We start from the raw sequence: 15,952 nt of genomic DNA, 5'->3' as shown, positions 1-15,952 counted from the left end.
GAGGGGTTGAGGACCTTCTACGGCCCTGTCCAGCTCTCCCAGAATAACCAGCAGTCTCCTGAAATCTCCTCCATGTTCTGGAGATTGTCCTGGGAGACACATTAAACCTTCTTGCTGCAGCACGTGTGGATGTGCCATCCTGGAGAAGTTGGACAACCTGTCCAACATCTGTAGGGTTAAGGAATCTCCTCATACTGCCAGTAGAGATAATTATCAAGCCAAAATCAGCACGAGTGGAAAACCAGCCAAAAAAGATCAAGAGGGAGAAACTTGAAATGACCTCCACATGTAACACCAGTCCTGTTTGGAGGGTTTTCTAATTGTTGCCACTGAAGTGCACCTGTTGTTAATTCTATGAACACCAATACAGCTGAAATTGATTAACGAGGCCCTCAGCTGCTTAACTAACAAGAACATTATCAGACAGGTTTAATTCAATTCATGCCAGGCCCAATAAAAGAAGTGTGCCTTTAATTTGTGTGAGCTGTGTATATAAGGAGTATTTATCTGAGTATTTATTGAAATCGTGTTGGAGCAGGAACAGATGAAATCCTGTGGTTTGAAAAAGTTCATGTTTGTGATGCAATAAGGCAGGCCAAAGTCTCCTTCTCTGCCCTAACTCGGATGCATCCACTTGCAGATAAATAGACCCACCAACTGCATTTCTGCATTTTCCTTGTCTGAGATGCTATCATGCTCAAAACTGTACGACTGCATAACTCCAGAATTGCTTGTCATTTTTTATTTATTTATCTATGCTAATGATAGCTCTGGCTTGTGAGGTGCCATAAGCTAGCAGTCCTCCTCCAGAGCCACTGTTTGGATGTTTTTTCCAGAAACCCGTCTCACCTTTAACTTGTTACCTTGATCATGTTTGATCCACCAAAAAGATAGAAAAAAACCCACCCAACAAACACCAGCTCTTGAGGACAGGCTTTAAACAATAGAAGATACTTCTGAGGCAGGTTCAGTCTGAAGGGGGCACTCTCACCTCTCTCTGCAGTTTTCTCTTGTCCACCTTTAGACTATCTTCTATTTTCTCTGCAGCCTCAGATGCCGTCTTATAGCGAGTCACCTGGCCATCCAGACGAACCACCTGGACACAGACAACTCTCAGAGGAACTCAGGTGTTTGTTCTACCTGACACCTGACACTGTAGCAAAATATTAAGGAATTATTTAGTCACTAATAATAAGCAAATATTTAATAAAGTTGTGCTACTGAATATTGAAAGTAGAGTTAGACTTTTAGATAAAAGTATATTCCAGAGAATTTGGATGTAAACGACTTTACACCATCTCCTGTCTTTGGTTGCTGTTTCATTCCAGCTGCTGTTTTCCATCATTTATCTGCATTTGTTTATGAAATCCTAAAACCTTGCTGGACTTTTGCAGCCTTTTTTTGGTGTTGGACTGGAGTCCTGAAGCCTCATTTTTGTTGAAGCCTCTTAACCAAACACCATCTGAGCGATGAGGAAGCTGTTTGTGTTGTCTTCACTCAGACCAAGCTGCAAAAACTCACATTCTGTTCTAGAGCCGTGACCTCCTGCTCCGCCTTTACTAGTTTGAATTTCAGCTCACTGATTTGTCGATTGGCCTCTCCTGAAAGGATCAGAGGAAAACCAAAACATCTCTATCACTCTGAAAAACCTCTGAGAACTTCAGGTGAAAAGAAACTCACGCTGCAGCTCCAGGACATGGGAATCGAGCCCATTCTCTAGAGATCGCTCCTCTGACTCCTGGACCGTGGCACTCCTCTGATCCAGCTGAGACTGCAGCAGCCTGACCTGTACCAAAGGTAAGGCTCCTCTTAGGTTATTGGCATGAGGATCATCAGTCTTGCATGTTGGGGCCTCACCTCGTCTCGAAGACTTTCTCTTTCCTCAAACAGTTTCTTCAGATGGCGTTCTGAAACGCAGCAAAACCAGTGAAAACCATCATCTGTCATTGAAAACCATTGACTAACATGTTCAGTCTTCATCATTTCATGAAAATGCTGTTTACCGCCTGAATATGTCAGCCATTACAGCTACAATTGAATAAAAACATCCTTGAGATAATCCAGCAGCCGAAATTCAGAAAGATTCAGACTTGAAAACAGTGATCAAAACAAATCCATCTTCTGGAATGAACAGAAAACCAGTTTCACAGTTACGTTAAAACACAATATGTACCTTTTCTTACCATTACTCTGTTCTCTGGAATATGTTTATCTAGAGGTCTTTTTGAAAAGTGTCATGACAATGACTGTGAGAAACCACAAGGCACACATTTTGAATAAATATTTCTTCTATTTTATTGATTTAAAGAATATCATCCAATAAACTGATAGACGTAAATAAATTGAATATTTTTACCAACAAAACAATCCTTGCTTTATACATCATGTGAGCTTACATCTTTCCATCACAGAATTTAAACAAATTATCATTAAGTCTTTTAAGAGGATTTAAAAGTCTCTGTCCATTCCTGATAACTTCATAACTAGTGGGTGGGGAAGCCTGTATGGTGGAAGGTTGGATGGTGGTTTAGGGTTTTGGGTTGAATGATGGTTTTAGGGTTAGAGTTTGGAATCTAATGTTTGGGTTAGATGATAATCAAAGGTTATAGAGGTGGGGGTTTAAAAAGTTTGATGATTACATAACAGCTGAAGGTTTGATGATCAAGAATTGAAGTGTTGAAAAGTTTGAGGGTTGGATGCTTGAAGGTTTTACAGGTTGGATGATGGCTGATAATTTGAGGGTTGGATGGTTTTTGAAGGTTTGAAGTTTGATGATTGAGGGTTTAACAGTAGCTGGTTTGAATGGTTTGATGGTTGCTGGATGGAGGGTTGTATGATAGAAGTTTTGAAGGTTGGATGATGATCACATAGTTGAAGGTTGAAAGATAGTTTAAGGTTAGATGATTAAAGGTATAATAGTCTAAACGTCGATGGTTGGAGTGTTTAACCCTTCCGCTCTCCTTGGCCTGTTTACATTAAAAGTGGGGTCATCTGGACCCCAAAGAGAGCGGAAGGATTAAGGTGTCATGGTTGGATGGTTTGAACTTCGAGGGTTGGTTGAAGTAATGAAGGTTGGCTCATGTTTGACGTTTCAAACTTTTAGGGTTGGGTTGCTTAGGGTGTCTTGGTTGGATGGTTAAAACGATGGAGGATTGTTGAGCATCAGTTAATGGATAAAGGTTGGATCCTGAACAGCACCAAAAGCTGAGGATCAAAGACCTCACGAGAGCTTGCAGTCAGTGTCTTCTTCCCTCCTATGGTCCAGTGGTCCTCCTTCCTGATCCCCTTCTGGCTTTGTGCTGCTCTCTGGTTGAACTTCCTTCTCATTCAGAGTCTTGCTTCTGATCCCAGGTGTTTCTCTGGGTGGTGGACCCTGCTCCTCATCTGCCTCCTCACAGCTGTCCATCTCTCCAGACAGTTGCTCTTCTGGAGAGCTGCAATTCAACGAGGATGGTCTGTTGAGCTGTCTTCCTTCCTGTAGACTAACCAACACAAGCTCTGGCACCGCCATGGCTTTGATTTCCTCTGCGGTCGTCTCAATTAGCCTCCTGACCTTAGAACTTTGTCCGGCATGAAGATTCCCATCTTCTGTTCTTTGCTGCCTGTTATGGTAATAGTTGTCTGACAGTGGGAAGGAACCATGGTAGTTATGGTACTCAAGCTGTTGACCCAGGTGAGGTTTAGACTTGCTGACACTAGACCTGAGCGGTTCAGCAAAGTATGAATCAACAAAGACAAAATCTTCAGTGAAGCTTTCTGTCTCTGAAGCAGCAGATTTTGACACGGCAGGATGGTCTGCAAAATCCTCTTCTTGAGAGCGTTTAATCTTGGAATTTTCATGTATGGTCTGTTTCTCTTCCTGGTCTGTGGATCCAGAAGGTTGTAGCATCACTGGATCTGACTTCAGTGCTGTAGCCTGCCCAGCGAAGGGAACTTCCAAACATGCAGGGTCTTCTCGGAGTTGATTTGGTCTGCAATACATTAAACATCCTTCTGCTGAGAGACTGGAGATATGTCTCATTGATCCTTCTGGTCCTACATCCTGTCTGTCCAACTCCCCTCCACCGGTCATCAGGTGGTCCAGATCTATGATCCACTTGTGAAGAGCAATAAGAACTTCTGACAAGACTTTTGTCATTTCAGTTACAGAGCCCCAGTGATGGACCAATCCTTGAAGTTCTCCTTGAAAAGTGTTCCTCAGAGCAGCAAACATGCTGTCTGATACCTGCCCAGAGTGTTGTTCAAAACAACCTCTGAGGATTTGATTGGCTCTGGCCTCATGGATCCTCCAATCTTTGAGGGATTTTCTGATTCCTGATCTTCTAGAATGAGGCGGACCATCCCCTTCAGGTTCTAGTTTCGTTTCAGGGCTCTGAACTTCAGGATGACCTAAATGATTGATTTCCCTGCTGAAGTAACTGTCTTCAGTTCCTGCAGGCCATGTTGTCGGCCCTACTTTCTCTTGTACAGTTTCTTCATCAATCCCATCCGGTTCCCGTTCCTTCAGACAGCTCCCTGGGGTCTGTAGACAAACGTCACATGTCTCTTGCTGCTCTTTGCTAAAGGACGACATGTTAGAAGCAGCATCCTCCACTGAGCTCCTCCAGCTGCTGCTCATCAGTCCTTCTTTCTCCAGAGCAGTTAAAGGAAAACTCTGTTCAGCACCTCCAACAGAAAAGTTCATTTCTTCTGCAGGTGGTTTCTTCTCTTCAGGAAGAAGGTTCCGGCTTCCAGAAGCTGAGAGGTTCAGTACCGTGGTTTTGTGGTCTAGAAGAATGTCTTTAACAGGTCGAGGGGGAACTAATCTGGATTTGAAAACTTTCTCAGTGGACCCTGTGCCATCAGCTAAAATAGTTTGGTCTTTCATTGGAGTTTTGGCAGGGGGGTGTCCGTCGGGTCTTGGTGGACACCTCCTAGCAGGGTTCTTTTCTCTTTTGTTCTTTTGTTTTTTGGTCTCCTCAAGCCTGTGTTGATGTTTGTGCTCCATGCTCTGCTTCACAGTTTTAACAGTGGGAGTCAAGCTTGGAGGCTGAAAGCCTTTGGCGCCCCTCCCATGCTGACGTTTAATTTCTTCTTGAGAGAGTTGCCTGCCCTCTGCTGGCGGACCCGGGGACGCTTTTCCTGAAAGATCACGAGGAAACATTGGAGAATCGCGTTGCAGAATTACGGTGAAAATAAATGGATTTTCTAATCTCACTGGATTTGGTCTTCGGGGGGGGGGGTGTTAGAGGGCTGGATCACAACATTACCTTTGATTCAAACATGCAGAAGGTCATGCAAACATGAGGTTAGAAACTGGTCTTAATCTGCTCCTACCAAGCGTGCTTTCTCTGTTGCTGTCAGCCCATTCCTCCGCTAGCTGCCCACCAGACTCTGTGCTGACATTATCCTCAGCCCCGCCCTCAACTGAAACTCCATCGTTGGCATCTCTTGGTTCGAATCCATGTTTCTGGTCAGCACAAAATAAAAAATAAAAAAACAGAAGATGAGCTGCAGTCACGTGTTTATAAATCAGATCAAGAGATAATGAATGATCTCAGTCATCCAGATGACGTCACATAAGAACAAAGAAAGTCCTCTCAGTTTGGGAGTTCGCTTGCACAATTCAAGGTTTAAACAGGAAGGAAGGTGATCTGAACTGTCTGTAAAATGTGCTCAAATGTAGAACAACTTTTAAATGTAGCTCAGATTGAGCTGCTGTTGATTATATTTACAACTTTTAGGATGGTGCACATCAACGTGGTCTTAATACCTTCAGAGAATCTCGCAGATGAACAACCTCGTCTCTGAGCCGGTCACGCTCGATCCGAATGATGTCAGAGATTTCTCTCTGCCGTTCTAATGCCTGTCGAAGAGGAGCCGGGGAAGCAGGAAGTAGACAGTGAAGGAAGCAGGAAGTGGACAGTGAAGGAAGCGTTGTTGCTACCCTATCAGTAACAGCTATCCAGTTCATCTATTCACGTCACTTCAGCTAAAGCATTTTAGGTCAGAGTATGTCTTTGGATGTTAATGACAATAACCTCTTAAAATGTTTATAATAACGAAAAGTTTGTCTTAATGTTGAAAAAAAATGACATAAAAAAGAAATGTTAAGGATCAAGACCTAGCACTGTTTGGTTTGATGGCAGTTTACTCCCCAACGTAAGACACTGACACTTCATGAACTCCGTTAACACAGACATGTTCTTATTGGGAAAGGGGCTGCAGCAGGCTGCGATGTCTCCTCAGAGTAAAACCTGCTCATTTTTCCTCTTTTCCTGTCCCAATATATGAAAATCAATCAAAACAATCAAACAGAGAGAATAACTCCAAGCTGTGTGGCTGTCATTCTATCATGTATTATAGAGATTTTCATTGTCTGTAATGACAACAATACAGGATTATACAGTGTTGGATTTATTTTTCGGAGCTGTAATCCAGTCGCTGGAAACGCTCTGTTGTTGAGAACAGCATTAATTAATGTGATCACGGAGTTATCTGTGTCTAAATGACCCTGACAGTTTTAAAGGAGGAAGAGCTGATCTTTTTAACATATTTTTCTTTTTTGATAATGAATTAAAATGTTACAATCTTAGAACAACAGACATACGAAAAAAATACCCAAACTAGGGGAGTGAATAGAAATAAATTGGCTAACTGTGGCAATGTTGGCCACAAAGAAGAAGTAACTACTTGGGCATGCATGGATGTATCAGGTAGCTGTAACAGATCCGGTAGCTGTAACAGATCAGGTTCTGTAACAGATCAGGCAGCAACAAAAATGAAGTGGTCAGTGAAGGAAAACTGAAGTGTTTGATCGTGCAGGAAGAGTTTCTCTGAGGCAGAATCAGAACACTGATAGATCTAGATCTGTCTGAGTTTGTCAGAAATTATGAAACAATATTTTTTGAAATAATTCTCTCCATCAACATCTTACATCTCACACTGTGACCTGAGATTCAGAGAAAAACTTCTGCTGGATCAGTTTTCTCCTGCCTCTGGAAACAGAAGAAGAAAACCACGACCACAGTACCCCAATCTTTTTCTCCTTCCACTGCAGCGCCTCCTGCAGGTCAGAGACATCCTGACAGTGAGCACTATTCTTCTGGCGCAAATCAGACACTTCCTGTCCACAGCAGACCAGTAGGTGGAGCCACAAGTCAGCAAGTGATGGGAGAATCAGGTGGAATCATAAAATGCCAGACCAGTAGGTGGCGTCATTGACCAGTAGGTGGCGTCATAGACCAGTAGGTGGCGTCATAGAGTAGTAGGCATCATTGGGCAGCAAGAGGTGACAGCAGTGAAGCAGTAAAAGGAAGAAAGCAAGAGGTAGTTCTTGTTAGTTGAAGCATGAAGGGTCTTTTCATTGAAGTTTGAATCTGATTTTAACAAACAACCACAAACACATTTGGCCGTAGAAAGAATACTATGGAAAAACACGAAATTATATTTACAGCTGTACTACAGTCCTTTTGTGTCAGGCTTAGCGTGTGATGGTGGCAAGCCAACAATAACTGATGCTTCATGAAACTCTTAAAGACCCACTCCCATGAAAATGAGGTTTTTAACGCCCTTGAAGCATTTTTCTGATGATGGAGGACTAAACATTACTAAATCGTGAATCAGGATTTAGGATTGGACACAAAAATGCTGTTTGAAAAAGATTGTATTTGCAGCGGGCCACAAGCTCCCTCCTTCGCCTACAACTCAGAGGTGAATTTCGAATGAACTCCTCCCGGTCTGCTGAAACTATGTCCAAGAATACAACACAGGTTTTTTGATTTGGCTAAAAATATCATGATCATAGTTAAAAGACGACTGGGAACGCTTTAAAAAAGATCCAAAGATGCTGGGAGTGGGACTTAAACCTGTTCTGGTGCAGATGCTCTGCTTTTGCATTTTTTTCTGCTTTCTTGCATTAAAAAACAGCTCTCTTAAATTTAGAATTTCATAGTGTTAATATTTGCAGCAAAGGCCTTTAAAAGCTGAACTGGGTTTTCTGTTTTTTCCTTTTAGAGTTTAATGAAAGCACTGTAGAAAGCATGTGACCATGGATAGAATTCAGACTGATGAATGAAGCAGGTGTACCGTCAGCAGCTCCTCAGTCTGCTTCAGCATGTCCTTCAGGTCTCTGAACTGCAGCTTCAGAATGCTGTGAGAGTGCCGCTCTCTTTCCAGCTCCTGAAGAGAGACAAGTTTAACTAAGTCTCAAACATCCTAGAGCTGCCTGTGGTGCCATCACGCTGTTGTGTGACCTTGCTGGTGTTGTCGCTGTGCCGTCGGGCCTCCCACAGCAGCTCCTCTGTGTCGCTGAGCTCTTCCCGCAGCGTCTCTACCTGGTACATCAGTGTAGTCTTGTCATTGTGCAGCTGAGCGTTAGACACCATTGCCCGGCGGTACCTCTCCTCTGCCTCTGTCAGCGAGTCCTGAAAAGTTGTAAGGAACCATTTGAATCAGTTGATTTAAGAGGCTATTTCTAAAAAAGTCTCTTAAAATCTGATTTCATTTCAGAATGGATGTGGACAGATCAGACCCGGACCAGGTTCAGATCAGGTCCAGATCAGATCCAGCTGTACCTTCATCTCTCTGAGTGACGCCTCCATCTCCAGGGAAAAGGACGTGTCGCAGCTTTCTCTGCGAGATGAAACCCCAGCCAAAGAGGCCAGAGTGGCTGCTGACAGTGTTGATGCGGTCCTGGAGCCCTGAGACAGACACAGATGTAGTATTTACAGTTTCAGTTCTGGGTTAGACAGACCAGAACCCCAATTCTCAGACTTCTTGATGTCACAGTATTTTCAATAATTGACTCATTGTCTGGTATAATTGGATCTAGTGACAAAAAGTTTCTACCTTACATAATGTCCATGACCTTTAAAGACTAAACTGAGTAACTTGAAGTAAAAAAATTGAACCGGTTCAGTGTCTGCCTGTAAAAAGCACATCAGATGACAAGTAACGCACATTCACACACACGTGAGAACTGCCATGCAAGGCCCTAGCCAGACCACCTGGTGGGTGTGGTGCAGAAGTAGAGGGTCTGGTTAGCGCCTTTCATGCTAGCACAGGTGCCATGTGTGTGAATTATTGTGGGCGCAGGGGAATTGGTCATGTGTCTTTGCTATGGGCCTTAGTTTGGTAGAGGGCCTTCAGTTTACATATTTGGTGGTAAAGCTCTGCTGGGTTGCCTGTCTAACCCAGGGCTGTCAGTCCAGTTCATGGGCTTGGGGGTGGTGGGGGGCTCAGCCCAGTCTGGTGCTTCAGTCCCTTCTGTCCTAACAAGAGCTCTTGCCAATGGCCTCATGCAGCCCTTACTTGGTTCCCCTGTGTATGTGTTGGGAGTCTGAGGGGGGGTTGGCCTGGGGGAATCAATTTCCTCTGCTTTGCATCCTGCCTAACTGGAAGGAACAGGGGCTTAATAAAATACAATTTGGGGATCAGTCTGAAGGCCGTTCTCCAACTGCCCAACCTTCTCACACAACCATTCATGAAGTGGAATGGGAGGATGTGCAACGATGAAGTCAAACTCATTCTCATTGTAAAAACAACTAGACTAACTAAAAAGGTGAAAACTACACTTCCTGGATTTAACTAAGCAAATAGGTACGAGCCTCCTATGGGCTATATGCACGACCTACTTCCGCATTCAGCCTTTGAATGCTCAGTCCTTTCCGGTTGGAGATGTGGGCTGTTGTTTATGTGGAAATAGCGGAGTATTTGGACTTTAAAATATGTCTTTTGGAGCTAACAAGAGTCACTATAAATGATGTTAGGCGCATTGTTTGTTTTAGTAAAATACCCCCTAAAATACCCCCAAATACCCCCAAAACAAAAATGCAAAAAGATTTTAAATTGTTTTGTCGTCCGACAAAGCAACCTTCGAAGGTAACTTGCTAATGCTAATGTTTTTAGCGCAGGTTAACGTGCGACCAGCTCTAAAACTGAAGGACATTCATGTTGGCGACACGTTATAGTGCAGTCAAGATCGCTGCATTGATTCGTGTATTTTATGTGACTCCAAAGCTAAATGTCACAGTATTTAATGAAGTCCTGTTAGCTGTCATGCAACTACAGCATGAAGCGCTGCTGCAGCCCTGATTGGAGCATAAACACGAACCGGAACCGTAATCCTAACCTTAACCTTTCCTCCGGTTCCGTGCAGCCAAGAAAAAAACTTCAGAACTGAATTTACAAAATTACTTGAGAATACCGTTGTCACTTTTCATTTGGGCTAATGCTAGCTAGCATGAAAGACACGTCTGATGATCACTGTCTTTATCTTTATGACCCGTTAGTTGTGTTTCAGTTACTCCACAGCCGAGTGTTTCTAAACTTGTGTAAATGTAATTTTCAGGTAGACTCAGTCTGAGACATGATTCCTTTCCTACGTCTCAACAGAGGCGAGGTTACCGTTAGCGCACGCCGCTATCGCTCCATGAAGAAGGAAGAAGCTCCTCATCATCAGATGAGAGTACGATCAGTAATCTGAAAGTCACTTCAAAGTTCATTTACACATAAAAGGTTCTGTTGAACAGGTTTTAATGTTCTAATAGAGCTACGTTTCATCCCCAGAAGTCACATGATCATACAGTACCTGATAGTGTTTTGTGAGCGTGGGGTGTTTGGTGTTTCAAAAAGGCAAACGTTGCCAACAAGTTATTTAAACCCAACTGGTGCAATGAGTTGCTTCTCATTTCCTAAACAGCCATTTGGAAAGACACATCCTGTGGTCGTGGAAAAGATGTTAGTCTGTTAAAGAATGCATGCATCAAGCAGAGAAAACATCTCAGGAGATTGCAGAAACTACTAAAATTGGGTTAAGAACTGGCCAACGTATTATTAAAAACTGGAAGGATAGTTGGGACCCATCGCCTTCCAGGAAGAAATGTGGCTGGAAGAAAACCCTGAATGATGGTGATCGGCGATCGCTTCAACGTTTGGGGAGATCAAATGTAAGAAAAACAACAGTAGAACTCAGGGCTCTGTTTAATAGTGAAAGTAAGAGCAAACAATGCATAGGGGACTCAAGGGATTGGGACTGAACAGCTGTGTAGCCTTAAGAAAACCACTAATCAGTGAGGCTAACGGGAAAAAAAGGCTTCAGTTTGCTTGGGAGCATAAAGATTGGACTCTAGAGCAATGGAAGAAGGTCATGTGGTCTGATGAGTCCAGATTTACCCTGTTCCAGAGTGATGGGCGCAGCAGGGTGAGAAGAGAGGCAGGGGATGTGATGCACCCATCATGCCTAGTGCCTACTTTACACGCCTGTGGGGGCAGTGTTATGATCTGGGGTTGCTGCAGTTGGTCAGGTCTGGGTTCAGCAACAGTATGTGCTCAAAGAATGAGGTCAGCTGACTACCTGAATATACTGAATGAGCAGGTTATTCCATCAATGGATTTCTTCTTCCCTGATGGGCATATTCCCAGATGACAATGGCAGTATTCATCGGGCTCAGATTGTGAAAGACTGGTACAGGGAGCACGAGACATCATTTTCACACATGGATTGGCCACCAGAGTCCAGACCTTAACCCCATTGAGAATCTTTGGGATGTGCTGGAGAAGGCTTTGGGCAGCGCTCAGATTCTACCATCATCAATGCAAGATCTTGGTGAAAAATTAATGCAACACTGGATGGAAATAAATCTTGTGACATTGCTGAAGCTTATCCAAACAATGCCACAGCGCATGTGTGCCGTAATCAAAGCTAAAGGCGGTCCAACCAAATATTAGAGTGTATGACCCTTTTTTTTTGGTGGCGACTATTTTTTTGGCCAGGCAGTGTATTTTGTTGGAAAATATCAAAATTAGACATTTAAATTGATCTAAATTTTTGTTGAACTGACTGAAGTGAAGCTTACTTTGTCCATGAAGTCCCGGTCCGTCCTCTCTTCCACCTGAACACAGAACCACACTTTAGTGAACCGACCCACACCTGTGTGTCTGCTGTGGACCCGGTGACCCACTCTGACTTCATCTGTGGATCCAAGTCTGATTCTAGTTCTGCAAAAGCCAAAGCTGTCAAAGGTTCTGAGTGGGTTTTCTTCAGAACCACACTCTGAAGTCACTCCTGGGTTAACACTGTTCCCCGTTATAGCTAGTTATGGACTTTCAGGCATCACATGTTACAACCAGATGGAGAAAATGAAGAGTCCTTAAGGAGACATGAGAAAGAACTTTGAGATATTGTTGAGGATCCTCCGCAACCAAAGGAGAATGTTTTAGAACTTGATTAGAATCTGGAGGTTCTGAGTGTAAATGGCCAGCAGGTGGAATCAGAAACACAAAGAGACAAACCCAGACAGGAGGCTCACCACAGGGCTGGCACGAGCTGAGCTGGCCCTGGAGGAGGCCCGGGAACCAGAACCCAGGAAGCTGCTGTAGTCTGAGGGCTGGAAGGCAAAACGACAGGAGAAACAGATACAAAAGCAGAAGAGGAGGAGAAGACAGAAGTAATGACAGAACATAGAGAATAAGGTTCTATTAGTCAGAGAGACCCAGTCAGTCCAGCCAGAACTGCAGGTTAGCAGACTTGAGAGAACCAAGCCAGATCTACTGAACAGGAAGTGATGTCACAAGCCAGAACTGCAGCTGGAGGCTTCAGAAACAGTGAGGAACCTGCTTAATGAACGCGGCTGGTCCTGACTATCTGAGGAGATCAGAAGGTGTGTAGGAAACGCAGAAGTCGAGGTTCTGACTGAGGTTTTCAAAGGATGTCTGAGGAATGGAATTGGATAAGTTCTGGCTCCATTCTTTAGAACAACCGAGATGTTCTTAGTTTAGGAACTAAAGATGAATAGAGGGTGAGTCACAATGAAGTTCTGGGAAACAGTGGTGGAGCATGCCTTGAGGTCAAAAGAACATTTGTGAGGAAGAGTTTGGATTCAGAGAAAGAGAACCCAAATGTCTGCTGTGAGGAGGTCAGGTGGGCATTGAAAGAGGAGGTTCATGAATGAAGGACAACATGGGGGGGAAGATGCAGTGGAGGGTAGATGGAGGCAGATAATCTGCAATAGCGCCCCCATATAGGCAGCATCTGGAGGACAAAGTAGCAGACAGGACCCTGCTGACCCATGGTTCTCTACATGAAGTCAGATGAGATGTTTTTGTTGCTGTTATTGTTCATATACAAAGATCTTTTAGTTTTCATGAAAGAATCAAAACCAAATATGACGTGTCAAACGTCTTCAGCTATAAATCAAGTTTTCAGTTGGTCGTTTTATTTTGGTAACAATCGTCCTGTCTCAGCATGACGATCAGAAACTAACTTCATTCTCATCAGTCTGGCTCACATGACCTTTGACCCTGCAGCACTTTGGATCTGATTCTGTCAGTATCTAACACAGCAGAACTGACTCGTTCTGATTGGGTCCGACTCACCCTAAGGCTGCTGCGGCTTCCAACAGACATCTTTTCTTCATCGTCCGACACCTACAGACAGGAAACAAAGAACAGTGAGCCCGGATGACGACTGCGTCTGCACCTTCAATACATTTCTGACCACGCCCACTCCTGACATCACAGGTTTGAATCGTCAATGGCAACAGAGCTTAGTCTTTGCCATTGACACCTGTACAGGTAACTGCAGCAACAAGAAGGAAAAAAAGAGGTGCAGACCGAAGTGTGTCTCCGAGAGAAGCGAGAGTAGCGCTCAGTGTCCTCCTGCAAAGAGAAGGAGGTTAGAGGAGAAGGAGGTGAGAGAAGGGGGAGAAAGGGGAAGGTGGTGAGAGGAGTCACAGGTGAGAGGAGTGGAGTAAAGGAAGAGAAAAGTCTCTTCATCTCCAACTGTACTCCTGACAGGCGAGAGTAGTCCACAGAGGAGGAACACGAGGTACACGATCATGCACAAACACATGCACACCTTCACCATTAATAAGAGACATTTAGGTTTTCCTGCAGCTCATTCAGCAAACTGTAAATGTAAACACAGTTCTCTGACATTTCCTGAACAGTGAAGGGCCCACGAACTAATCAGGTCTCAGACAGGATTAACCGCTGATCCACATGGACACATTTCTCATGCATAACAAACACCCCCTCTATGAGATGAACACAGATTGTTCTGGTTTAGAGGAGCTGTACAGAACTGGGTCAGAACGTGACTACTGCTGGTGGTGATGTCATGATGGCATCACCAGAGCAGGTGGACGACAGCGACTGCGCAGCTGCTTGTGACATGCTGCACATCGTGCATGTACTGCAGAGTTGATGTTGGCAGAAGAGGATTGTCCTCCTGCAGGAGGTGTACATGTTCAAGGGCTGAAGCTGCTGTATTGTACTGCTCCTTTTAACGCCCCCTCAACACACACATGCAGCAGGTCTTCTCCCCTTTGCATCCAGAAACCCCCCAACTGCATGCAAGGGGTCTTCCACCTCTGCATGCAGCATGCCCCCACCCCCCACCCCCATGCAGCAGGTCCTACCATCCACTGCTCGATGTGCCCCCACTTGTTCTCCACGCCGTAACACCTCTGAAGGAGAGACTCCGCCTCAGAAAGCAAGCTGTGGTCACATGTTTGATTCTGCTGTGTTTGAGTTCTTCTCCAGCTGGGAGGGGTGGGGCTTGTGAGTGAATTGTGGCCCCACCCACCGTTCAGACCCTCTGGAGAACAATCCAATCACAGCGACAGATGACTGAAGCTGATTTAGAAGGGTCAGCCTACCTTGTGACTAAGAAACAGCTGCAGGAGAGAAGGAGACAGAAAGGAGACGCACAGGTGAGTGAGGAGCTCATCAGCTCACCTGCTCAAGGTTCATCACACACCGTCACATTTGTTAGGTTACAGTAGTCATATTGTTAGGTTATGAACACCTGCAGTCACATTCACCTGATACTCCTCCTCTTCTTCTAGCCTTTTATTGGAGCAGTTAACCCTGTTCAGCTTCACCTGTGAAGCACACCTGTTGTGTCTAGGACCATCAAGTCTGTCAGAGGTTCCTTTGTCCTCAGCAGAGCTCTGCTGAGGACAAATAATGTCTGAACTCATGATGTTGTGGTCTAAATGAATGTCAGATGACCTGTTGATGAACAGCCCTGACTTCCTGTTTGTTTCCCATCAAAATAAGAGCTAGTTTGATCAACAGGAAAATGGAGCTAAGAGAACTTTTCTGGTGTTGCAGCTTATCTGCTGTCCCGTGACCTTCTGACCACATCAATCAGGAGCTTCTGTCTTCTCTCCTTTTTAAAACATTTATGTCTCAGTTCAGTAAGAAGAGCACCAGAACCTTTCAGGGTTCTGACGTGTCCGACAACCGCCGGGTTGGAAAGAACGGAGCAGTAAACAAGAGAGTTTTTGGAAGTAGACTTACCACAGCAGCCAGCTGAGAAAGAGCACTGTTTACTCCTTCTGTGCCACCTTTGAACTGCAGTCACATGACTGTCAGCTGACCTGCTGCTTCACAGGCAGCTCTGATTTGAGGTCAGTACCTCACCTGCTTCAAACTGGTTCTGACCCCGGTCAGGATTGTAATCTGATGGCATTAACAGCTGCATCGCCGCTGATGTCATCAGTGGAAGCATCATGTTAGATCAAATGTCGGCTAACCTCCTTTTGTTGTCTCTCCAGCTCCTTCATCCGAATCTCTCGGGCCTCGGCTCTCGCCGCTCGCTTCATCGCCAGCCTAGTCTCGGCCTGCACACACACGTCATTCAAATCTGTCACTGATCAATAATTAGATCATTACTGACACAAACACTGGATGAATCAATACTCCTGTTAGTCTGAGTTGAAGGCAGAGCCAAGTAGCTCAGCTGCAGGTAACCCTCAGTCCGGGTGGGCAGCAGAGATGATGAATGAGTGAACTCATCACCTCCACTGCCCCCCCTCAGCTTTTCTCTCCCTCTGTGTTACCACCTTATCATTTTAATTGGACGGGATCCTTCAAGCAGATGCATTTCAGGATCTATTTTCCTGAATTTCAATTCATTCATTATTTATCTTCTTCACCATTAGTCCCTTTCGGGGTCGCGGGGGTG

The 15,952-nt window shown here is 44.6% G+C and overlaps 1 protein-coding gene and 1 long non-coding RNA gene across 14 annotated transcripts in view; one reads left to right on the top strand and one right to left on the bottom strand.

Annotated features, from left to right (window-relative positions):
- Positions 1 to 15,952, bottom strand: part of lrrfip1b (leucine rich repeat (in FLII) interacting protein 1b) — a 19,460-nt gene that overhangs the window by 2,354 nt on the left and 1,154 nt on the right. The window contains exons 2-18 of one of the 13 annotated variants that reach the window (XM_024265489.2): positions 15,522 to 15,608; positions 14,640 to 14,657; positions 14,400 to 14,447; positions 13,594 to 13,638; positions 13,357 to 13,407; positions 12,291 to 12,368; positions 11,838 to 11,873; positions 8,556 to 8,681; positions 8,235 to 8,405; positions 8,068 to 8,160; positions 7,013 to 7,105; positions 5,753 to 5,845; positions 5,317 to 5,449; positions 1,858 to 1,907; positions 1,681 to 1,786; positions 1,522 to 1,601; positions 992 to 1,096 (exon numbers count right to left, since the gene is read on the bottom strand). In XM_024265489.2, the coding sequence (XP_024121257.1) occupies positions 992 to 1,096; positions 1,522 to 1,601; positions 1,681 to 1,786; positions 1,858 to 1,907; positions 5,317 to 5,449; positions 5,753 to 5,845; positions 7,013 to 7,105; positions 8,068 to 8,160; positions 8,235 to 8,405; positions 8,556 to 8,681; positions 11,838 to 11,873; positions 12,291 to 12,368; positions 13,357 to 13,407; positions 13,594 to 13,638; positions 14,400 to 14,447; positions 14,640 to 14,657; positions 15,522 to 15,608 (1,413 nt within the window). Of the gene's footprint in view, positions 1 to 991; positions 1,097 to 1,521; positions 1,602 to 1,680; positions 1,787 to 1,857; positions 1,908 to 2,270; positions 5,122 to 5,316; positions 5,450 to 5,752; positions 6,700 to 6,756; positions 6,908 to 7,012; positions 7,106 to 8,067; positions 8,161 to 8,234; positions 8,406 to 8,555; positions 8,682 to 11,837; positions 11,874 to 12,290; positions 12,369 to 13,356; positions 13,408 to 13,593; positions 13,639 to 14,399; positions 14,448 to 14,639; positions 14,658 to 15,521; positions 15,609 to 15,952 lie in introns of those variants that run through there. The other 12 variants (XM_024265480.2, XM_024265482.2, XM_024265481.2 and 9 more) reach the window with 12 other exon arrangements.
- LOC118598258 overlaps positions 14,600 to 15,952 on the top strand; it is a 3,039-nt gene continuing 1,686 nt past the window's right edge. Inside the window, exon 1 of the long non-coding RNA XR_004947380.1 lies at positions 14,600 to 14,693. This is a non-coding gene — a long non-coding RNA (uncharacterized LOC118598258). The remainder of the gene's footprint in view (positions 14,694 to 15,952) is intronic.

Source organism: Oryzias melastigma, unplaced genomic scaffold, assembly GCF_002922805.2.
Source record: "Oryzias melastigma strain HK-1 unplaced genomic scaffold, ASM292280v2 sc00262, whole genome shotgun sequence".
Lineage (NCBI taxonomy): Eukaryota > Metazoa > Chordata > Actinopteri > Beloniformes > Adrianichthyidae > Oryzias > Oryzias melastigma.
This window is presented reverse-complemented; position numbering and strand designations above follow the sequence as displayed.